This window comes from Lampetra planeri, chromosome 5, assembly GCF_965212315.1.
Source record: "Lampetra planeri chromosome 5, kcLamPlan1.2.h2, whole genome shotgun sequence".
Lineage (NCBI taxonomy): Eukaryota > Metazoa > Chordata > Hyperoartia > Petromyzontiformes > Petromyzontidae > Lampetra > Lampetra planeri.
In genome coordinates, this window is record NC_136111.1 from 5,656,400 (window position 1) to 5,680,557 (window position 24,158).

At 52.7% G+C, this 24,158-nt stretch overlaps 1 protein-coding gene across 1 annotated transcript; it reads right to left on the reverse strand.

The window, feature by feature from the left end:
* Positions 1-308: 308 nt before the first annotated feature.
* On the reverse strand, positions 309-23,717 carry LOC144719197 (epidermal growth factor receptor kinase substrate 8-like). Its single transcript, XM_078595091.1, has 17 exons — positions 23,556-23,717; positions 18,500-18,588; positions 17,168-17,329; positions 16,132-16,296; positions 15,515-15,603; positions 12,247-12,533; positions 11,116-11,201; positions 9,726-9,852; positions 8,589-8,677; positions 8,114-8,188; positions 7,720-7,868; positions 6,390-6,536; positions 5,319-5,397; positions 3,702-3,821; positions 2,375-2,531; positions 1,881-1,963; positions 309-730 (listed from the first exon to the last, which is right to left on the reverse strand). Exons 2-17 carry the CDS (start codon positions 18,527-18,529, stop codon positions 668-670), a joined length of 1,908 nt encoding a protein of 635 aa, XP_078451217.1. The 5' UTR covers positions 18,530-18,588; positions 23,556-23,717; the 3' UTR covers positions 309-667.
* Positions 23,718-24,158: the final 441 nt, after the last annotated feature.

A 24,158-nucleotide genomic window follows, 5' to 3' on the forward strand; every position in this document is an offset into this window, starting at 1 on the left:
TTTCCCACCAATGGGAAAATGTGCATGAGCGTGAATAATATAGATTTTTTTTCATATGTATGAGGAGCGGCGAGCATGTTTGGTGTCTTGGTGGCGAGCTGTAGGTCTGAGTTGTATTCAATGAATGGACTAATTTTTGTTGTTGTTTGGTGCCATTTCTTAATTTGTTTATTCATTTCTGATTTTACTTGGCAGTAGGGGGTGTCGATTTGCTTGGTAGTGGCTGTATATGTGGGATTTGGTCGTAATATGTGATTAATGTGCAGCGTTGTGGGATGCTATTAGCATGAATGACACTATATAAAATGAAAGTATTAGTATATTTTTTATTACGTGTGTACATGTTTGCGTCTGCACGTGCCGCGTGCGTGATGACACCATTTACGTATTGGTCCACAAATTGACAAGTGTCAAGTTCAGATCCCAGCCGATGATTGGGGGAGAGGGAGAATGGGGGAAATTCGAGGGCGCAATCGAAAATACCCACGTGACCGCTTGCCACTGACGATCGAATCCCCAACGTTAGCGCGAGATGGCAGAGACTCGGGCAGCACCCCCCCCCCTGCCCCAACCCACCGGCCTCGATCCGTCACCCCCATCCCCGTTGGCCTTCTGCGCCACTCATGGCCGCCGCCGTTCGAAAACCGCCCCGAGCGCTCCCTTCTGCTCAGTTCTCCAGGTCTCCGGGGTCATCACTCTCCCCGTCGATGACGCCCTCATCGTCCGAGTTCTGCGCAGCAAACACGTCGATCAGGGGGGGGGGGGGGCAGGTTACGGGGGGGGGTGAGGGAGGTGAACGGGAAGATAGAGCTGCGACGGACAGCCTTTGGGAAAGACGGAAGCATCGTTTGGTGGCGTTCACGCAGTTCAGGCGAGTAACAGCGTCGGCTCTCGGATGTGCGTTTACGCTGGACCGCGCGTTTGGTCAGCGCGGTGTCGAGACGTCGTCGGAACGTCGGACACCGCGCAGAACAACGGGCGGCACAACTGGATAACTCGTCGGAGGGCTGCGCAGCGCAAACCGTGAAAAGCTACGCCGCAGTTAAGACGATTGGGATCTTCCCACCGCGATGCGCGCGTGTGCAGCCTGGGCGATCAGCGCAGCAGAAAGGGAGAGAGATCAACGCTTTTAAACGATGGTGCTGGAGAAGACTTTTTGCTTATCCCTGTGGGAAGCAAGAAGTACCTTTGGAAGTGTACTACAAGATATTGCCAAAATATATCTAGAGTTGTAACATCTGTGTAGATAGATGGGAACAAAAGTGTTTTGGACACGCACGGCTACAGATGTGATTGAGAAAACCTGGAGAAACTGATGATGATCGGTTGTTGTTATTGTTCATGACCATATGGCCAGGAGCTACATGCCAATGTGCGAGGTGCGCAAGCCATGACAGAGTTTATGTCGTTTTTCGTACGGTGTAGCAAGCAGTGCCGGATTATCCGTGTAGCAAAAGTAGCTGCATATGCTACGGGCCCCGCACTTTCAAGGGCCCCGCACTTTCAAGGGCCCCGCGCTAAATGCTTTCAGGCTATCAATTCCGGTTCAGTGATTCTGCACTTGCTCTATTACTATGGTACTATACTGCCTGCAACTTTTATGAACGACTGGGTGTTTAAGGTTAACGATGTGTCGTATCATCTGGCTGTATAGCAAATGAAAAAATACAATTACTTTACTATGCAAGTAAATAATGTCTGCGTTTGACTATTTATGTGTTTTTTTATTATTTAAGGCCCCTTTATAACAGATGCTACAGGCCGCGCACTAGCTTAATCCGGCACTGGTAGCATGTGTGTATTGCTGAACATCTTCTTCGCACCGTACGTAGCCAACCGTGCAATAAGCGGGAGGGAGGGAGGATGGTTGTGGGACTCACGCCAGCCGTTTTCTTCACCGCCTTCCTGAGTTTCAGCTTCAGCGCCAACTCCTGCTGCATCTGGTCCAGTTGCACCGTGCGGTCTGAGTGCGTCACGGACAGACACAAAGGCTGTTGTCGCCTCAACAGACTCTGGCAAGCGCTGTTCGCGAGTAGCAGCACCTACGAAGGCCGGCACGGCACACCAGGGGGTGGATGGCCAGCACCACGCCCGACCCCAGTGGCGATTTTTACACATCGCCCCAGGTACTGACTTGAGGCTGATTCGATCTAAGGGCCGGTCACACAAAGACAAAGATTCCCGCATAGCCTTAACAGACCATTGGGGGCAATTGCTGTTAGCGAGTAGCAGCACCTACGAAGGCCGCCACGGCACACGAGGGAGGTGGGCGGCCAGCACCACGCCCGGCCACCTTTGTGTAACCCAGCGGCGATGTTTACAGCACACCGGCACCAGGCAGTGGACAGACGACGTGATATACGTCAAGCCTTGCCTTTCCACGCCGCAGGTATAGGCGGCTTATGTTTGTTGCCCTCTTGCTGCTTCAAGGTGTTGGGGTAGTTGTCCACTGGGGCCCCCTTAGGGCTCCCCACGATGGGCGACGGAGACAATGGGGGTGGCAAGAGGGCCCCCTTGCCGCTGTCCATTGCCTGGTGAGAAAAGAAAAAAACATGGAAAGATAGTGAGAGGAGGTTGCACGTGCATTGAAAAGTGCTTGCCTACGGGCCTTGGAGTTGGCGCGAACGCTGAACCTCAAGGGTTAGAACAGTTCCCAGCCGCGACTGCTTGTCAAACGAGATACTTTGATTTAAAGCTTTCGTGACTGCAGGGATTCATCTTCTTGGTTCTTTCGGTAAAGTCACGTAGAATGGAAATAATAAAATAATAATAATAAAACATAATAAAATGATTCTCACGACGTTTCGGCCACAACGCAAGCAGCCGTCCTCAGGTGAAGAACAGATCTGTCGAGACTCTGTCGTCTCGACAGAGTCTCGACAGACCTGTCGTCTCGACAGAGTCTCGACAGACCTGTTCTTCACCTGAGGACGGCTGCTTGCGTTGTGGCCGAAACGTCGTGAGAATTATTTTATTATGTTTTATTTTTATTATTTTATTATTTCCATTCTACGTGACTTTACCGAAAGAACCAAGAAAACGAGACACTGTTTTTTTTTTATTCTGAGCCTCATCAAAAAACTGTGACCTTATGAAGCCAATCGTGAGCTTTGGATTTCCAAATGGTGACAATTAAAGAATCAATGTTACCGATGAAAGCGATGCGTTTGTTTTACCTCTGCTGGTCAGTGGTTGGGCGACTGAGGGAGCAGTAGTTAAGCTTGTTGGAGCAAAACATTCTATGGATTGGCTGCGGCCATGGTAATATGGAATTACCACCATTACATCAAGGTTTACATTAGACATGAGCACCATTGCTCTATAGTGCGGATAGACACTCGGACTGGACTCTGACTGGACTATAACGGCTACTAAACTAAACTATTTTGTATTTTACCAGGTAAGGCCCACTGAGCTTTATAGCTCTTTTTCAGAAGCGACCTGGCCACAAATGATAGCTCAACGGAGGGACTTATCACATGGACATTTATGGCAGCCACATACTCGAAACGCGTGTTTGTAAATGAGGAGGCAAAAACCCGAGGACCCGGAGAAAAATCCACGCAACCACGGGGAGAACACGCAAACTCCAAATATACAGCAGGCCTCGTCAGGGTCGGGATCAAACCCACGACCTCCTGTATACCAGGCGAGGTCGTTAACATCTCGCCATCTCGGCGTCCTTCACCCGGTTACGGTACCGGTGTGGGCGTGGGGTACAAGATGTAGTTGAGAGGCTCCAGGATGTTGTGGGGAACGTATCCCGTCTGCTGGGCCCCCTTACTGGCAACCTTCCACCACGACCGAGTCGAGTCCAGCACCTGATGAGGACGCGAGAGAGAGAGAGTACGAATGCATGTTGAACTTCTCTCGTACCGTATGTGGCCAACCGTGCAAAACAGCAACAACGTGCGTTTGTTTCACGCGACTTCCATTCACCGTTTTGCAAGTGGCTGTTGAAACGTGACTGCGAGGTTAGGATTGGCGTTCGAAATTGTTGCAGACATTAGGGTTGCATTGCCATGGCCAAATCACACGGAGTTACTCATCGAATTAATGGCACGCCAAAGTGTGTCTTACGCAAGTTAGGGTTTGCAATTACTCGTGGCCGAGCTGAGGCCACTAAAACCTTCCAGACTTCATTCTCGATTAATCATGAATGGGCAGGAGCCTGAACACAATCCGGGGATATCAGTGCCGCTGGCTCGGTGGCTCTGACGTGGCGAGAGTGAGTTGTCGTGAGAGTGAGAAAGTTAACCGGTGAAAAAAGACAGGCAATCTAAAAGCCAGTGAGCCGATGTGAAGGTGAGGCAGTGAAACGTCGTTAGCCAGTGAGCCACTGTGAAAGTGAGGCAGTGAGTCGTCATTAGCCAGTGAGCCACTGTGAAAGTGAGGCAGTGAGTCGTCATTAGCCAGTGAGCCACTGTGAAAGTGAGGCAGTGAGACGTCGTTAGCCAGTGAGCCACTGTGAAAGTGAGGCAGTGGGACATCATTAGCCAGTGAGCCACTGTGAAAGTGAGGCAGTGAGACGTCGTTAGCCAGTGAGCCACTGTGACAGTGAGGCAGTGAGACGTCATTAGCCAGTGAGCCACTGTGAAAGTGAGGCAGTGAGTCGTCATTAGCCAGTGAGCCACTGTGAAAGTGAGGCAGTGAGACGTCGTTAGCCAGTGAGCCACTGTGAAAGTGAGGCAGTGAGACATCATTAGCCAGTGAGCCACTGTGAAAGTGAGGCAGTGAGTCGTCATTAGCCAGTGAGCCACTGTGAAAGTGAGGCAGTGAGACGTCGTTAGCCAGTGAGCCACTGTGAAAGTGAGGCAGTGAGACGTCGTTAGCCAGTGAGCCACTGTGAAAGTGAGGCAGTGAGACGTCGTTAGCCAGTGAGCCACTGTGAAAGTGAGGCAGTGAGACGTCGTTAGCCAGTGAGCCACTGTGAAGGTGAGGCAGTGAGACGTCGTTAGCCAGTGAGCCACTGTGAAAGTGAGGCAGTGAGACGTCGTTAGCCAGTGAGCCACTGTGAAGGTGAGGCAGTGAGACGTCGTTAGCCAGTGAGCCACTGTGAAAGTGAGGCAGTGGGACATCATTAGCCAGTGAGCCACTGTGAAAGTGAGGCAGTGAGACATCATTAGCCAGTAAGCCACTGTGAAAGTGAGGCAGTGAGACGTCGTTAGCCAGTGAGCCACGTTAAAAGTGAGGCAGTGAGACGTCGTTAACCAGTATGCCATTATGAAAGTGAGGCAGTGGGACATCGCTGCCCACTGCCACCCTCCACCGTTGGCCAATAAGCCGCCGCTGTCGACAGTGAGGCGGTGAGCCCAGACCTGGAGGACGTCGCCAGCAAGCACGGAGATCTCGCTGCTGCTCCTCGCCACGTAGTCGTAGAGGCAGCGCGCCATCCCCCTGCACGAACAATCGATTTCCGCCTCATGTATGCATGTGTGTTGAACTTCTTGCGCACCGTACGTAGACAACCGTGCAAATTGCGCCCCACGTAGCCAACCAGTGCGTGTGTAACTGCGAGGCGCAATTTTGATTTCTGCTGCATTACTGCCACCCGTCTCTCCGAAATCGTCATATTTTGTGTGTCTGTACCAAATATTCATGATAATAATGCTTTAATTTTACACAGCGCCATTCACGGTTATTACACCCGCAGTATTAATCAGGGCAGCCACCGGATTCGAACCGTGAACCCCTGAAACGAGCGGCGAATGCGCTATAGTTAAATGATGCTGATCAACCACGTGAACATGAGGGCGTACAACCCGGTAAACAAGGAACGTTGGGCCAACGGTGGCCCAACGTTGGTCCACAGGTTCTAACCGCATGCCAACGTTGAAAGTTTCCTGGGAAGCCCGTGTGTATCATGCGTGCATATGGAGAATGGTGATTGTTGATAAATGGCCATGTGCCACTACAACTTTCTTTCAGAACCAAAGATTTCTGAGATTAAAAAAAAACTAAATATATTGGGTCAATTCTTTCCTAATTTGATACTTTCGCTTGAGCCTGGACTCATGGAGATTGATATCACCTCGTGTATGTGTCTGTATGAACTTCTTTCGCACCGTACGTAGCCAACCGCGCTAATCGGAGGTGCGCGCAGGGGGGGGGAAGGACAACAAACTAAGCACAAAAAGCAGTTCTAAAGAAATTATTTTTCAATCTACATTTAAAAGTGTACAGCTTCGGCAGCTCCTAATATCAGAAGGAAGAGCGTTCCAGATGGCCGCAGAGGCGCGTTTAAAGGCCCGCGACGCGGTCACCGCCTTTGCTCGCCGAAAGCCGCTGCTGCGAGGATGACCGCAGTTCGCGTGATGACGCGTTATGCTCCTTTGACGAGGTCGGCGCGGTTTTGTTCATCCCCCCCCCCCCAAACGCCTTCCCCGCACCTCGTTTGTCCCGGTGGCCACTCGCTGGGGCTGGGCTGAGACGGCTCGACGTCCACAAACGAAACCTTCTTCTGCGCGGGGGGGTGCCAGCCGCTTCGGAACACGGGCACGTAGTGGGGCACGGGCGCCGGCTTATTCCACGCGGACCTGCACACAACGACGACGAAGGCAAATGAGATTCTACTCCCCCCGTATAGCCTTGGCGGACTGTTGGGGCAAGTGCTGTTAGCGAGTAGCACCTATGAAGGCCGGCACGGCACACGAGGGGGGGGGGGCTCGGTGGCCAACACCACGCCCGACCGCCTTTGTCTCCCCAGTGGCGATGTTTACACACCGCAAAAAGGTACTCATTTGAGGCTGAGTCAACCTTAGGAGAGGCTCAGGACCGGTTCAGATAATCGTCACTGGTGTTCGCCGTGAGCCGGAATCGAACCCGGGTTGCCGGGTTCGTAGTGCAGCGCGCTAACCGCTACACTACCGCTCCCCTGCACACTGTGACGATTATTTGAACATCAGTGATGATTATCTGAACCAGTCCTGGCCCTCACCTAGGTCGACTCAGCCTCAAATAAGTCACTGGTGCGATGTGCAAAACTTCGGCACTTTGTAGACGAAGGCGACGAGGGCGTAGTGCTGGCCACCCACGCCCTCGTGTGCTGTGCTGGCCTTCAGAGCTGCTCGTGTAGAGCACTTGCCCAACATTATGTTGAGGCTGTACAGGGGACCTTGTCTTTGGTAGTGATGGCCAGAGTGCTGATGATTCTGACAGTGGTGGCAGCGATCTTAACAATGTTTCAAGATGGCACAGCGAGCGTACAATTCAAGCAGCACACAGAGGGTATGGCAATGAAGGTTACGTACGTAACGTCTTACTCGTACAAGACAGAGAGCAGCGGGCAGGATAGGTTATGAGGTGCAGAAGAGGCAGGGATGCAGGGCATTTATGGGCAGTCCCCAAACTACGAACAGGTTCCCTTCCTGAGATCCGTTCGTAAGTCGAATGGTTCGTAAGTCGGAGCACAGCAATGCACCGTATTTAAATGCACATACGGTCCGTGTTACAAAACGTGTTCGACAAAAAAGGGAAGCACTGTTCAGCTCATGAATAAAAAATAATTACTGTACATGTTCATGTAACTCTGAAAATAGTTCCGCCATTCGGTTCGCAAGCGCGAGTTCACGTACGCAAGTCGGATTTGTAAAAAAAAAACCACTAAATTTCTTAAGGAAGGTCGTTCGTTAGCGCGTATATTCGCGAGTCGGGCGTTCGTAAGTCGGGGACTGCCCGCGTTGTGCACACGGAGGGGAGGGGATGGGTTTGTGCCCCGACCTTGGTGTGTTCCACGCCTCCCCCAGGCTGCTCCACAGGTGGATGCCGTCCCCGCCGGTGCACGGAGCGAGGAGGAGCAGCGCGTCGCGAGTGAGCAGGGGGCTCACCACCGTCTCGGCCAGCTCGGGGCCCCCGCTCTCCTGCACGACCTGGGATTACACAAGACGAAGACGAAAGGCCCCCGAATAGCCTTTCACACACTGCCGGGGCAAGTGCTGTTAGCGAGTAGCACCTATGAAGGCCGGCACGGCACACGATGGGGCGTGGGTGGCCGGCACCACGCCTGGTCGCCTTTGTTTCCCCAGTGGACATGCTTACACATTGTAGCCGGTACTTATTTGAGGCTGAGTCGACCTAGAAGGAGAAGCCCCCCCCCACACACACACGCACGTACCCTGGTGAGCGTCTGGAAGAGGGATTGGACGTGTTCATCGGCACTGGGGTCATGGAGGTGATCCTTCAGCCGAGCCTGAAAGCACAAAGCGTAAGGCTGAGATCTCCTATTGAATATCATTTGTGCAGGTGACACCATTGATTTCTATTCTGGATCATAAAACATTCCGTGCTATAGTCATAGGTATGCTGGTCATCTGAGAAAAAGAGCCTTATAGATTATCGGATTCCTCTGGTATAAATAAAGATTTTAATTTCCGTGACATCGGTGCTTATATATAGGGTATCCGAAAATGCATCCCAGATAATCCAATAATCAGCCACTAAATTAAAATAGCTTTCTCCATCCCCAGCCCACACTGCCCAAAACGACTCCGCCCCCACCCCCCGCCCCCAACCTCTGACCCCTCGCCCCCACCCACACACCACACTTCGCTGACCCATCCAGACGCAGGCATGCCCCTTCCCCTCCTCACCAACAGGTTGAATGAAAACTTAATCTTCTGCAGGCACTCGATGAACTCCTCCTCGGTGGGCGGCTTTGCACGCAGGGTCAGCACCCCGACTGGTGGACAGCGGCGCGGCCCACGTCGGCACGCACGCACGCGCAACGCGCACGGACGGAGAGGGCACACACACACACGTGCACGGGTGAGCGTGGCCACGCCGCACGTGCGTATGAGAGCGTGCAAGCACGGGCACGCAGACGCATTCAACCGCGTGAAAAATATAGGCAAGAGGCCTGGGTGCAGGCCCAAAGGCTCTAGGCCCCAACACTGTTGAGGGTAAAGTAGATCAGCGTTAATACGTTTCTTCATTCGAGGGAATTCCAAAGCTGGACAGCGTGATTAATAAATAAGGAGAAAGAGGAGTGTTTTGACTTGCGGTGTGGTGAGCGAGTTGGTGGATGAATGAGTGGGTGGGTGGGTGAGTGGGTAACCATGTGCATGAAAGAACATCGAGTGAGCGTGTTGCTGTGGCGTGCAGTGCGGCGGTTGAACACCGTGTGGATGAGACCACGCGGTGGGCGTCTGCCAGAACGAGTCCTCAACACGAGTGGAGAAATCGACGAGCGAAGTCCGTGGTAGCGGAAACCCTCGTAGTGGCGTCAGAGGAGTTGATGAGGAGGCGACTGACTGCTGCTGCTGCCTGCTGAACGCACGTGCGTGTGCGCGTGTGTGTGTGCGTGTGCACGCGTGTGTGAGTGTATGCGTGTGTGCGTGGGGAGCGGTGGTGTAGCGGTTAGCGCGCTGCGCGATGAACCTGGCGATCCGAGTTCGATTCCCGCTCACGGCCAACACCAGTGACGATTATCAGAACCGGTCCCGGGCCTCCCCTAGGTCGACTCAGCCTCAAATGAGTACTTGGTGCGATGTGATAAACATCGCCACTGAGGAGACAAAGGCGGCCGGGCGTGGTGTTGGCCACCCACCCCCTCGTGTGCCGTGCTGGCCTTCATAGGTGCTCGCTAACAGCACTTGCCCCTACAGTCTGTTAAGGCTATACGGGGGATCTCTGCGTGTGCGTATGTGTGCGCGTGTGTGTGCGCGTGTGTGCGTGTTTGTGTGTGTGTGCGTGTGTGTGCGTGCGTGTGTATGTGTGCGCGCCCTCACCTCCGGAGCCGACCCTGGCGCTGTGTCCTTTGCCCTTGCGCTTGTGCAGCTCGCGGCACGCGGACGCCACGCGGTCCAACTTAGCCACGAACAAGTCCACGTCCTCCAGGGACCGCGTCAGGGTTTGCTGATGGTGCCCGAGTGGGCGTTGGGCCGCGAGTGGGAGACACAGCACGAGGTTCAACTTTGGTGCCAATTATTAGTAAGTATGTCTGTTGAATTTATTTCGCACCGTACGTAGTAGATCTAAAAGTGAATTGCTTCCGGTGGCTTCCTAATATTAGAAGGAAGAGCGTTCCAGACGGCCGCAGAAGCGCATCCGAAAGTACGCGATGCGGTGACCGTCTTTGTTCGATGGCCGAGCACAAAACCGCTGCTGTAAGGATGACCGGAGTTTGTGTGATGGTTTATGCTCCTTGAAGAGATTTGTGGCTTCCTAATATTGGAAGGAAGAGCGTTACAGACGGGCATATAAGCGCATCCGAAAGTGCACGATGCGCTGCCCGTCTTTGTTCGATGGCCAGCCAAAAGCCGCTGCTGTGAGGATGAGCGGAGTTTGGTTTATGCTCCTTGACGAAATTGGCGAGGTAATTGTGGATCCGAATTGGAAAGGTATTGTGCGTCTTTGGGGAAGAAGGCCATTTCACGGTCGAGGTGTTCCATGTCTCGGTTAGCGAGTGCCGTCCTTCACGAATGGCACGGGTTGGTCTCTGCGAGGCTGTGATCAGGCTGAATGGACGTGCGCCTCATCTCTGGGAATTGTGCCGAGCCTTGGTGAGTGTCTGCCATGCCTCAGTGGGCACGTGCTGTGTGTTGGCCCGGGCGAGTTGGATGGGACATGGTGGGGGTCTGCCATGCCTCAGTGGACACGTGCTGTGTTGCCGGCGTAGCCGTGTCTTGTTTGCCAGTCTGCCGTACGTTGGGGGTAGCCGTGCCGTGTGTTGGCGTGGGGTGCAGAGCAGAGGTCGCAACCGGGTACCCGATACCCGTACCCTACGCGATACCCGGCTACCCGTACCCGGCCGGGTACGGGTACGGGTACCCGTTTGCTACCCTGGTGCGGCCGGGTACGGGTTACGGGTAGTCCGTGAGTCACAGGTGAGTAACTGTTTCCCAACGTCTTGTCTCTTCTCACAATTCAAGTTCCTAGAATCAACCCACCCACGCCTGCAACATGGCTTCATCCCAGAGGTCGCAATCAGGTACCCGTACCCTACCCGTACCCGGCCGGGTACGGGTAGGGTACGGGTACGGCCGGGTACGGGTACCCGTTTGCGACCCTGGTGCGGCCGGGTACGGGTACGGGTAAGGAATCAAAACCCGTTTGCGACCTCTGGTGCAGAGTCTCGTGTAGCGGTGCGGTGGGGTAGGGAGGCTGCGAGATTCTCACCGTGTTCTGCACCACCTTGAAGGCTTGCATATCTGGGTGCTCCGCGAGCTCCTCCTTGTCATCAGCCCTCCTCTGGACTCCGGCTTCTGCCCATGAAACAAACCAAACAGTCCGGGTATTTAGTTATGCGCATGGTATGATTAAAGATTTGCACAACGGGTGAACCGACAAAACAGTTGTCTACGTTTATTTACGTATAGAAGCTGCAAAATTGTGATTACAAAAACATCAACACGCTCATCAACAGCACTCCCTTCAAAGAAGTATGTCTTTTATGTGACGACTTAGGCCAGGGGTTCGGATAAACAAAAATAACAAGGGCCATTTTTTTCTTTCGAATCTGGTTAACAACAACAATAAACTCAATATTTCAAGAGCCGCAATGCACCGCGTGGTGAATTCGAGACGGTGATGGCCCCTTCGTTAACGACGTCGCAAAGCGGTCCCTTAAAGAGCCGCACGCGGCTCCGGAGCCGCGGGTTGCCGACCGCTGATCGAGGCGGTGGCCCACGGAGGACACGAGAAGGGCCCCGTTGCCTGATAAGTTGCCTCTTGCAATACTTTTCCTTTTAATGCCACCACAGAGTGTCATTGACGAATGTGCCAAATCGATTTAATTGTTGTCGGTTTCCGCTTGGGCACCGCTGCCAATGCACTATCACACAAATAATTCGTTTACAATTGGAATAGACTGAATAAGTGAGAAAAAATGAAATGTATATTTCATCTGTTACATGCTGCAATTGATGATTGAGCTAAAACTATCATCAAAATCTGTATTTATACTGGAGGAATCCGATGAGCAATAAAGCTCCTTTTCACAGTTGTACAGTCGGGGCGGGTGAACATTTGCCAACCCCAAGAGATTCTGGTTTCATCTCCAGAGTTAGTCACAGCGCTGGCTCAATCCTCTGACATGATCATTGCAAGCGCATGAGCCATCAGCTGTCATCCACTTTCTAACGTCGCAAACGGCCGCTACCGCCTCTGCAAAAGGGCACGGCGAGGTCAATGGGTAGCGCCGTGGGCACGTGGACAGCATGGAAGAGGAGTCGCGCCCTCTCTACTGGAGGGCTTACCCCCCTCCGCCGCCCTTCCACCAGCAGTGCACTTTCAGGACTGCACCTTTACCTTTAGCACCGTGGCCTCCTTGCTCCTCCCCGGCGAGCCTGGGGGTCGCGCGGTCCACGGCGGCCGCCGGCTTCGCCCGCTCAACGCCCTCCTTGCTCCGCACGCCCTTGGGGAGCGCCGCGGCCTCGGGCGGCTGCTGCTGCTGGGTCACCGACTCCGGCCGCGGGATGGGCGCTGCGGCGGCGGCCGGGAAAGGTGTGTACGTGTAGGTGCCGGGGGGCACATCGGCGGGTCGCTGCTTGGCGGCACTCCGGTCCTCTCGCTGTTGTTCCAACTTTCGGATTTTTCTGCGGAGGGTGAGCGTACGTACGTACGTTGGACGCCTTTCGCACCCGTGCGCGTAGCCTAGGGGGTGGGGGACGTGCGACCCGCGGGCCGTGTGAGGCCCGCGGAATCAAAATTTTGGTGTGGCCCTGCCAAGGCAACCGCAGGCGGGACTCGAAATTCAATAAATCTAGGAGCAAACCTGGAAAAGCAGTTGCGAGTAGCGACATCATCAATACCGGCTAACATCACACACGCCTCAGCAAAGAGAAGCAGTTCCAGCCATCGCATTAGGGGTGAGTTCATTAAATGTTTGACCAAATATAACAGGCTAATTTAAAAGTTGATGATTTTGTATGGCCCGCGAATGAATGATGTTAGAAATATCCGAATGGCCCTTGGCAGAAAAAAGGTTCCCCACCCGTGCGCATAGCTGATCCGTGCAAATTGGAGGTGCGGGGAGGGGGGTGACGGACAACAAACTGAACACAAAGAGCAGTTCTAAAGAAATGAGTTTGTCAATCGAGATTATTTAAAAGTTCTTAATATCGGAAGGAAGAGCGTTCCAGACGGCCGCAGAAGTGCGGTGACCGTCTTTATTCGATGGCTAACCAAACGTCGCTGCTGCTGCTGCGAGGATGACCAGAGTTGGCGTGGTGGTTTATGCCCCTTAAACGAGATCCGCAAGGTGATTGTGGCGAGCGCTATGTTTGCAATGGAGTGCGACCCTGTAATGGATATGTGGCACAGACAAACACGTTGACAGACCGACTAATGAACTGGCATTTCTGACAGGCAGAGCATAAGGGACAAACGTGGGCACAAAGGGCGGAGCGGTGGAACACTGGTTAGCATTGTCCTAGAAGTACACCTGGAAACCACAATTCTGATTCCTGACCAACCCACAGCACACCAAGCCACACCAACCCAATCCACATGGCCAACGCGGCATGGGAAGGCCAAGAGCTGTAAAAGACATCGTACGACGCAATAGACACAAAACTCCTGCCAGACAAGACAGAGGGAGACTGAGAGACACGCTACCACACTTTGCTGCCACTGCTACAGCCTGTGGAAGCATGAGCTGACGACCAGATCACCAGGAATTTGCCTCATCAGATTTCGGAAGCTAAGCAGGACTGAGACTGGACAGTGCTTGCTTGGATGGGCGCCCACAATGCATCATAGGTGTTAAAGGCTGTGTCTACATAGTGAACAGTAGAGGGCAGTGTAGAAAATTCCATTGTTGTACTGTACTTCTTTGCCCTCACATCCATGCTCACCACCTTCACCAACCCACACTGACCAGCGTGGTGAAATATGGTCAAATCACCCCCATGACCGGCCCAGGCACGGGGAAGACCCCATCCAGGACCGGATTAATAAAAAACAAAGTCCGTTCATTGACGCGTGACACAGAGAGGCAGCGTGACGGAGCTAATAATCCTGATGCCAACAAAGGCAGATTCAGACCATTCCCAACTATGCCTGGCAACCCGATGAGCAAAGCTGAGCTCAAAGACATGCACACTTGACTGATACCCAGTGAGTCCACTTCAGAAAGAGCCTCTCCAGAACATCTGCCTGTCTACTTGCAGCTCGCGTGTGCGATGCTGCCTGTCACTGGGTCACACGCACGAAGGCATCTCTCGATAAGCTCTCAGCTAAAACAAACAACACTCAACAAAAACAAAGGTCAGAGCAGCCACACAGGTTCGGCGCAGGAGAGTTCTCCCACCGTTCTGACAGTGACTGAGAAAATGTGACATCGTCCTGGATTGCACTGAAACCTATTTGATATCTCCTCTACCTTGGCTCTTTTGAGTCATTAGTCTGCCCTGTGTATAGCGTCCACTAAATCACATGACACCTAAGTATACATTCGTGGAATCAAAAACACTCCATACGTAATTGTTTACATAATTCTAATAAATGTAGTTTAACACGTAGGTTTTCGCGACCAATATTATTCGTAATAAACAGTTTCTTTTTTTTTTGGGGGGGGGGGGGTTAGATCACGTAAATATAAATATATCGTTAACCCACCACCACCCGACACGGCCAATTCGTAACTTTTGTCGCGTAAACAGAACGTGCCAACGAGTGGACTGCTTCAGCACACCCACGTGTTGGAGAGCAAACCCGACAACATTCACAGTTCGAGTACTGCGACGTTTCGCTGGTGATTGGGGTGGTTAGCGCACTGCTGGTGGACGCTGTTGCATTGGCGCAGCGTGCGGTGTTAGTGGAGTTGTCGGCGGCGTTGTTTGTTGGACGTTGAGTCGGCACTGCGCTGCCACGGCAATACCCCGGTTAACGTCGGGGATGCGTTCCTAGCAAGGTGCGACGACGAATATCGAAACGACGTGAATGGAAGCGATTGACAGGGCAACGTTGAACTTCTTTCGCACCGCCACGTAGCCAACCGTGCTAATGGGAGGGGTGGTATTTGATTGGGAAGGCTGAGAGGCGACGGATACGAGACAAGGCGAACGAAGCTCTCCAGCGACGCAAATCGGGTGGCGGTGCTAATCACGTGACGACGTATTTGGGAAACGACGTAAAAGGGGGAGACGTGCATCGGAGTGTTATTGTATATCCTGTTATTGTTGTTGTCGTTGTTGTTGCTGCTGTGTTGAGAGTGTGTATAGTGTTGCGTGTGTTTGTTGTGCCAGTGGTGTCGCGTTGAGTTCGTGTCCGCTGTTGTGCGACGACTGCTGCCCCGTTGGCAATCGCGAGTTGTTGTCGTTCACTGCCGGTGCGGTTGCTGCTGCGGTGGTGTCGCGTTGTGCGTTGTTGTCTGCGCGGTGGAATATTCTCAAGAGCTGCTCTTTCACGATGGCCGTGGCGAGACGTCTTGAAAGGAGCCAGCGCTCGCCACGGCAACCTTTACGAGCAACTTCCCGTTCATCCTGCCGCGTCGCGAAACACCCGCAAGAGTTGTAACGCGCGCGCAGTGTGCCCGGGTGTGTCAGTGCCGCGTTTGAGTTTTGTGTCTTATTACTCCACGACTGCAGGACGCTCCTTCGTGCGGCCCTTCCCCGCCTGAGCGTCCACAAGCGCGCTCGTTATGTCCTGGCAGACGAGGTTCACCTAACGGGATGCACAACGCACACAACAACAAACAACAAACACCAACAAACAGCCGCAATTCGTCACCAAGTGGCAGTCAAGTCACCGCAGCTGTTGTGCCAGGCTAAGTGCACTGTGAGGCCACGTGGAGTGCCGAACGCACGCTGGGAGTAGGTCATAGACCCTGGTGATTGACTGACATGATTGAGATGAGTGGCCAATGCACCGACTGCGCTCCCCACAGTCCCATCCATTGGCTATTCTCGACGATGCACAACGAACAAAGATCCCCCGTACAGCCTCAACAGACTGTCGGGGCAAGTGCTGCTCGCAAAGCACCTCCTTCACACGTGGCGTGAAGAAGAACCGTTGCCCGCAGCGTCACTTTTTTCTTTAGAAGGCAGCGTTATTGACGAATGCGATGAGTTTTTTAGTTATTAATTTTTTCCCCGCTCATCGCGAGCATCGTTTTCCCCTCGATACGGGGCCGGAAGAACCGCACGCTGACCGCGCGCTCCACTCGACGCGCGCAACCCGAAGCAGGCTCACCGGAATTTCGCGACAGCTGAAGAGGTGAATGTCGGGCCGGCTCTGCGTGTCGTCCTGGCACAGGATGGCAAGGAGGCCATCCTCCCGCGACGACCCGACCTCCAGCTCAAACGGCACGGCCTCCACGCGCTGCACCGATGCCAGCGGGAAGTTCTCCAGCACGTCCTGCAAGAGTTGGGCGTGGATCGCAATTCACGGCCTGCCACGTTGCCACGAAACGCCCGCCCGTGGCCCCTCTGCAGCTTTCGGTTCGCGTCCTATCGATTGAGCAGCGCACAAAGTGCTGGCAGCACTGAGGCGTGCTAATGCCTCTCGGCCTTGTCCAGACCACCGTCTCAAAAGAACTGAATGTGTGATCCGTTTTGTTATTTGGAACCACCAACTCAGAGAGCTGCGAAAATGTGGCCATGCCAATAGGCAGCAGTGACTCAAAGACAAAACCGTAGGCCGCTTTGTCCACATTAGGACTCATCAGTAGCGTACAGTCTTGAAGGCTCACTGCTGCCGCAGGTCTCTGGAAGCCTGCTTTCACAAACGTTTATCTTGTGATGGGGTTTGTCGTCATGTACACACTTGAATCTTGTCTTATCTCTCCGTGCAGCGCTGTGTGTCGTGTCGGTAACTCGGTGGTGTAGCGCGGTTGGCATGGGTCCCGGTGCTAGGAATGAATGGATTCTTTTTTCTCCGGGTCATCCGGGTTTTTCCCTCCACATTTATAAACATGCGTGTAGATTATCTCGAGTGCTGGGCCTGATAGAAATGTGGACATGATAAGCCACTTCATTGGGTTATCATTAGTGGCCAGGTCGCTTCTGACAAAGAAGCTAATAGCTCAGTGGCCTTCACCTGGAAAAAAAAAAGTTGTTTAGTTTTTAGTTTATTCACAGTGGTCACCCATCCGAAACGCCGTGCAGGCCCAAATCCTTGCTCGGCTTCCGAGGTGCGATAGAACCGGCCGCGATCGTCAGCGGGGAAAACAAAAACGTAAGGAGAGAAGCTGGGGGGGGGGGCGGGAGGGGAGGGTAGATTGGTTCACCTGCGTGTCTTTGCTGATGAGGCAGACGGAGTGGCCATTGACCTGCAGCATCATCTCCTGGCTCCACACCTTGCCCTTGTGCTGCAGCACGTGCAGCTTGCGCACTCCCACGGGCACCGCCCGCTGCACCGCTCGCTGGTCCACGGAGAACATGGCGAGGTGCTGCACCACCACCCCCCCCACAACCAAACCAACCCATCCCGCGGGGGGGGGGGGGGGGCCGACACGCCGGGCGGTCCCGAGCAGTCGGGAAGAATGAGGGCGAACAAATTAGCATCCGAGCGCATCTTGAATCTGGGGACGCTGCTGCTGCTGCTGCTTCTTGCCGGTTCGATCTCCCGACGTGGCAGTCGAAAGGATAGGAACGTTTCTTAAATTTCGCCCAAACCCCCCGCTCCCTCCGCCCCCCCTAACTTCCTCCGCCGTGAAATAAAAACGTACAGATATTGTCGAAACAGACAGCGCAACAAGAAGGCATAAGTCACAAAGCCATTGTTGTTAGTTGGTCATTCGTACAGGAGCGAGTGGAGACGCGCACGCGTGCCAGGGACCGCCCCCCTGCCGTGTGTCGTCACAAAGCGGCCTCCTCTCTCTACCCCCCCCCCTCCCGCCGTGTGTCGTCACAAAGCGGCCTCCTCTCTCTACCCCCCCCCCTCCCGCCGTGTGTCGTCACAAAGCGGCCGCTTCTCTCGCTGTCTCCACAGGCGACGTCACGTGACACGCTCTCGACAGGTGACGTCATCGCCTCGTGGCCGCTCACCGGCGAGTGTGTGCGGCTGCGAGCGAGGGGGTTTTTAAGAGGGGTGATTTGGATGTCGTATTTACAGAACTGCCGCATGACGTGGCCGCGTGAGATTGATGTGAGCCTGAATCATTTAGAGGATCGTATTGGTTGTGTTGCGTTAGACCTCTCTTTAACTATTCATAACCTTCCACGAGATTACAACGATTTGATACCAACTTATATCAACAATAACAAAAACGCACAAAAACGTATTATTGGGTCTTTCGGTAAAGTCACGTAGATAGGTTCGAAGAAAATATAAAAAAAATAAAAAATATATGTTAAAATAATTATCTTTTATTTTAACCTATCTACGTGGATTTTTTTTCGATTTAAAGCTTTCGTGACTGCAGGGATTCACCTTCTTGGTTCTTTCGGTAAAGTCTACGTGGCTTTAACGAAAGACCCAAGAATATGAATTCCTGCAGCCACGAAAGCTTTAAGTCAAGCACAAGAAACGTGTTTGAGAGCATTGTTCATCCGACTGAAACAAAACAGACACAAAAAAGGGGATAAACAAAGAAACCCCGGCACGTGGCGACACTGACCTCGACGTGGTGATTGGTGACGTCATCCATGTTCTCGCGTTTCCCAATTACCCGCGTCGATCCGCGGCTGCTGTCACCTGCACACGCCTCTACGTCGCGACAGCGGAGACGGAGCGCAAACACACGGCGGGAGCGACGTCGATGTCAGTGCGGCCGCCACGTCTAAATCCAACCTCTCGTGTCGAGACACTCCAGAGCGGCAGTGGGTGGGGGGGGGGGTCCACACCGCACCGGTCGACTGCGGAGAGTGGACGGTCGTTGGACGATGAGGTCAGGGCGTGGGGGAAACGTGGGGAAGAGGTCAACACGCAGGGATAACATCGAATCGCGTGCGTCAGACTCATTGGTATTTCGATGTGAGTATATGCTGCATGTCATGAACCCTCCAGCCACTAGAGGCCACAATATATATATACACAAAAGCACATAGGGACTATTTAAAACCGAAACGGGAGGATTTCTCTACAATTCTGGCTGTCGCCTGATTAGGTTGGTTTTAATTATACCGTCAAAACGTCGTACTCGAATTGCAAATGTAGCGGATTTAATCTCCAACACACAACCGGTGTGTGCTGAACTAGTAACCGAGTGGCACGTTTTGTCTACGTGACAAACCTACACTAATTGGCTGTGTCGGGTGGTGGCGGGTTTAACGACACATGTATATCTACGCGATCTAACAACCCTCCATCTCACCCCTCCAAAAAAAACCCCTCCCTCTATTATGAATCATAAAAAAGTTTTGATTCGAATCACAACAATCCATTTCACGTACTGTGATCGTTACATATTCTACTTAGAGAGCGTTTATTTACCGGGTGACGTGCCTATGGGTGCGGTAGGCGTGCCTGTAGCCCCAGGCAGCTCGCTGCAGCGGCGTGGGCCACGCCTGAATGGGATTGTTTGGGGTAAGGAAGACCCACTGAGCTATGCAGCTTTTTTTGTTCAGAAGCGACCTGGCCATCGCAAATGATAGCTCGACGAAGTGGGCTCGTCGCGTGGAAATTTGGAGCTGCCAAATACCCTAAACGCGTGTTGATTCTAAAATGTGGAAGGGAGAAAAGTCCACGCGACCACGGGGAGAGAGAGAGACACGCAAACTACAAATATACAGCAGGCGTCAGGGTCGGGTTCGAACCCACGACCTCCTGCATCCTCGGCGGGGGTAGTTAACATTTCGACACCGTGACGCCCGAAGAAGCAGCGGTGGGCCTGGTGGCTCAAATATTTTGTTGGGGCGGTGCAGGCGTCGTAGTGAGAGGCGGGAGGGGCGGCGGTGAGTGACACCTTTGGCCCCCACCCACGCACCCACCCACCCCTTTGGGATGACCCATAGGCGACCGACTACAGGCAATGGCTTTTTCATCATCTTTGATGCTGACAAATAGGTCCCCGTAGATATTGGCAGTAGCTTGTTGGTCGTGTTTAAGGCTTCGCGGGTCACATTTCGCCGACGGTGCCACCAATTTAAGAACCTCCCCCTCCCCAGCTGCTGTCGGAGCAGCGGGGGAGTCAGTAGGAACAAGCGAGTGGGGCAGGCGGTGATGGGACACGAGAGGAGGGGGAGGGCACGAGGAGAGCGAATGGGAGGTAGGAGCAGTGGTGATACCGGCACGACTACAGCAGGCGGATATGTCTGAGTGTGGGGAGACAAAGGCGGTCGGGCGTGGCGCTGGCCACCCACCCCCCTCGTGTATCGTTCCGGCCTTCATAGGTGCTCGCTAACAGCACTTGACCAAAAAGTCTGTGAAAGCTATCGGGGGTAACTTTGTCTGTGTATACTGTGTAAGCGGTTAACGGGCTACGCTACGAACGCGGCGACCCGAGTTCGATTCCCACTCACGACCATCACCTGTTATGATTATCCGAACCGGGTCCCGGGCCTCCCCTAAGTCGACTCAGCCTCAAATGAGTATCTGATGCGACGCCTAAACATCGCCAGGCGGGAGACAAAGGCGACCGGGCGCGGTGCCGGACACATCGCGTGCCGTGGCGACCTTCACAGGTGCTCGCTAATTACACGGGCTTCAAAGAGGTGATATTTTTTGTGACACGATTTGTAGGTGTGTCTGTGTGTATGTGTGCTTACGCGTTGCTTGTAAGGGTACGTCACCGCATTTAACATGTGGACACGACGTACTAAATTCCACCCGCAGATCGTCACGAACAAGCTTGTCCGCCTCAAGAAGCCTTCGACGATGATGCTGCACGCTGACAGGGTGAATGTTGGGAAAGCCCTCGACGCGCGTGACAAATCTGTAAAGACGGTCAACCTCACGCGGAGCGGGTATCGTTGCGGGGCTCGGCTACCTGCGGCTCGGGAGCACGCGGGCGGTGGCTGCTTCAGGACTGCAGTTGCGGCTCTTGAAAGTCGAAAAAAAATGCTCTTCTTGTTATTTTGGTCGCCCACCCCTGACCACCCGACACAGCATATATCACCGTGGATGTCCAGTTTACATTGGGAGTCCAGTCCACCGTGGGAGTCCAGTTTACCATGGAAGTCCAGTTTACCGTGGGATTCCAGTTTACCATGGGAGTTCAGTTCACTCTAGGAATCCAGTTTACAATGTGAGTCCAATTTACCACGGAAGTCCAGTTCACCATGGGAGTCCAGTTTAACACCTGAGTCCATTTTACCGTGGGAGTCCAGTTCACCATGGTAGTCCAGTTTACTACGTGAGTCCAGTTCACCGTGGGAGTCCAGTTCACCACGGGAGTCCAGTTCACCATGAGAGTCTAGTTCACCATGGGAGTCCAGTTTACCCTGGGAGTCGAGTCCACCACGTGAGTCTAGTTTACCGTGGGAGTTCAGTTTACCACGTGAGTCCAGTTTACCCTGGGAGTCAAGTTTACCCTGGGAGTCGAGTTTACCATAGGCAGGGGTCGGCACCCTGCGGCTCCGAAGCTGCATGCGGCTCATCAACGCGCTTGGTGAGGTTACAAATTAAATAACCACCGTCTCGTAGTCACATGCATTCCGGATTTTGAAATATTCGGTATTTTTTAACCGAATTCGAAAACAATGGCTCTTCTTGTTATGTTTGGTTTCCGACCCCGAGTATAGTTGGTGTAAATACTGTGTGCTATGACGACGGAGGAAAGGGTAAATGATATTTGGTTCAACATCATAACTGGAATACATCAGAGGATGTACGTCGCCACCCCCTCCACCCTCTTGTTTGCTACAGTACTAGACTATGTCGCGAAACGAGAAACACGTGGATCGATTACATCACGTATTGAATGACTCCGGGAAAGGAGGGGAAGCAATTGTTTGACTTCGACTTTGCTGATGACACAGCTTATGTTAGACAACACATGAATGAACCATTTCAACTGCAATGTACACAGATGGGCCAGGAAACACGACGGCTCTGTGCGACCAATATTATTCATACTATACAAGGTTCGTGGGTTAGATTTGGCAAATCACCTGATGAAGCTGGTTGTAATCACCAGCGAAACGTCGTACTCAAATTTTAAATGTGGGTTTACTCGCCGTCACACCGATGCGCTGAAGCAATAGCAAATTAGCACGTTTTGGTCACGTGTAAGCGCTTACTAATTGGCTGTGTCGGGTGGTGGTGGGCTAACGGCACATTTATATTTACGCGATCTAATGCAAAAAAACCTTTAATATGGATGAAAATTAAACTATGGTGATTAAAGCATGGCCACATTCCAGGCACTTTGTTTTCATAAAATATCAATAGAGGAATACATTGAAAAGAAAGTAGGAGAGTGGGTTTTTTTGTTGTTGTTGCTATCCCAGGTAGGATAATCTCAAACAACAAAACAGGTGTTGATTCCAAGATAAGATGTTCCAGTGAATATCCGTCAAATTCATTGTATCATCTCAAACTATAAGTATCCAAACACTTTTTTCTGATATTTGTATTCTCATCGTTCAGAAATGTCTATTTGTATGTTGAGCATTAATGTGACGATGACGCTATGAGTGGAAGAATTGCGCCGGTAAGGCGCCACACGCGTGCAACACACAAATGTGCGTGACGATAAATGCGCCGACACGGCAAACGTGCATACAGCACGTTGTCTTGTGTTCAGACAAATGTTTTCTCCATCTCACACGAGACCCTGTTGACGCTCGAACGTTTCTCGAAACGTGGAGAAAGAGAGAGAATTTTAAAGATCTAAATCCCATTCGTTTGGCGCGGTCCATATTTACTCTCTGAAATTCAAGAAGCCTCTCGGCTCAAATTAGCGTGGGTTGGTGCTCACCTCATTTGGCAGCCCCGAGACAATTGGCGGAAATTCCACATTCCTCAGGTGGGTGCCAGTGTATCTCACAAACGGGTATCATCGCCGTCATTCGCCACGATCAATCCACTGCTCGATGGAAAGCCTCCTAAAGCCGTTGCCAGCCTCACGACACGGGCAGCTCCCATGAGCACGGTTGGCTATGTACGGCGCGAAAGAAGTTCAACATACATACACGCACGCAACCCATCTAATAGTGCCTTCACACGCGAACAGATTGCGTTGTTCCGTATCCCTACGAGGCGTCCTTTCGAACGCCCGCTCTCTCCTCTGTCTCTCTCTTTACATCCAAATTTAATGTGATGAAAACTTTTTGTTTTTATTCGCAACTGCGGTAGCCACGGCCACTGTTTAACCTATTCCACTGACCGTATTTACACCACATCCAATAAAATGTACGTTGCATAACGAACGACTCCGAACGTTGTGCCAAGGCTTCTCTAATGTCATCGCTGTGTCAGTGCATCACTTTAGTAAAATACTGTATCTGTGCGCAATTGTCAATTGAAACTGCAGTAAAATACTGTATCTGTGCGCAATTGTCAATTGAAACTGCAGTAGAGTAGCATGCCTCTGCCTTTCTCTCCGGTGCTCAGAAGGAATAACTTACCGGAACGTTAGTTCGTATATTTTCCAGCTACAATATACGACGCGAATAATAATGATAATGATGATACCAGCGATGGTAACGGTGACGACCCACTGTGAAGCCAGTCCACATTCGTCCAATGCACACAACAGATCGTTACACATTACAGCACGGCGCAGTCCTTACTTTTCCGACGTTAGATGAGCTAAATATATGTTTCCCACGGTCGAAACGTTGTAATATCCACGGTAAAAGGTGCGTGGCACAATGAGGTGGGTCCGCCTTTGATGTGCGGATCGCACAGGGCAGGGAGGAGCATTTGTGTCTCCACGCAGCTGAAGGCAGAGAGGTGGGAGGAGGAAGGGTGGGAGACGTGAAGATCAGGTTCCCTGCTCACTCGCTCACTCACACACAGGACTCTGTCACCCCCCTCACAAAGACACCAACAACAACAGAAAATCCCCCGTGTAGCCTTAACAGACTGTTGGGGCAAGTGCTGTTAGCGAGCACCTATCTAAGCCGGCACGGCTCACGCGTGGGTGGGTGGCCAGCAACCACGCACGGACGCCTTTGTCTCCCCAGTGGCGGTGTTTACACACCGCACCAGGTACTCATTTGAGGCTGAGCCGACCTAGGGGTGGCGCCACTTGCGTTAGCCGCGGAGTGGGAATTGAACTCGGATCGCCGGGTTCGCAGCGCAGCGCGCTAACCCTACCGCGCTGCCGCTCCCCAACCCTCACAAAGACAAAGATCCCCTTCGTGTAGCCTCTAACAGACTGTTGGGGCAAG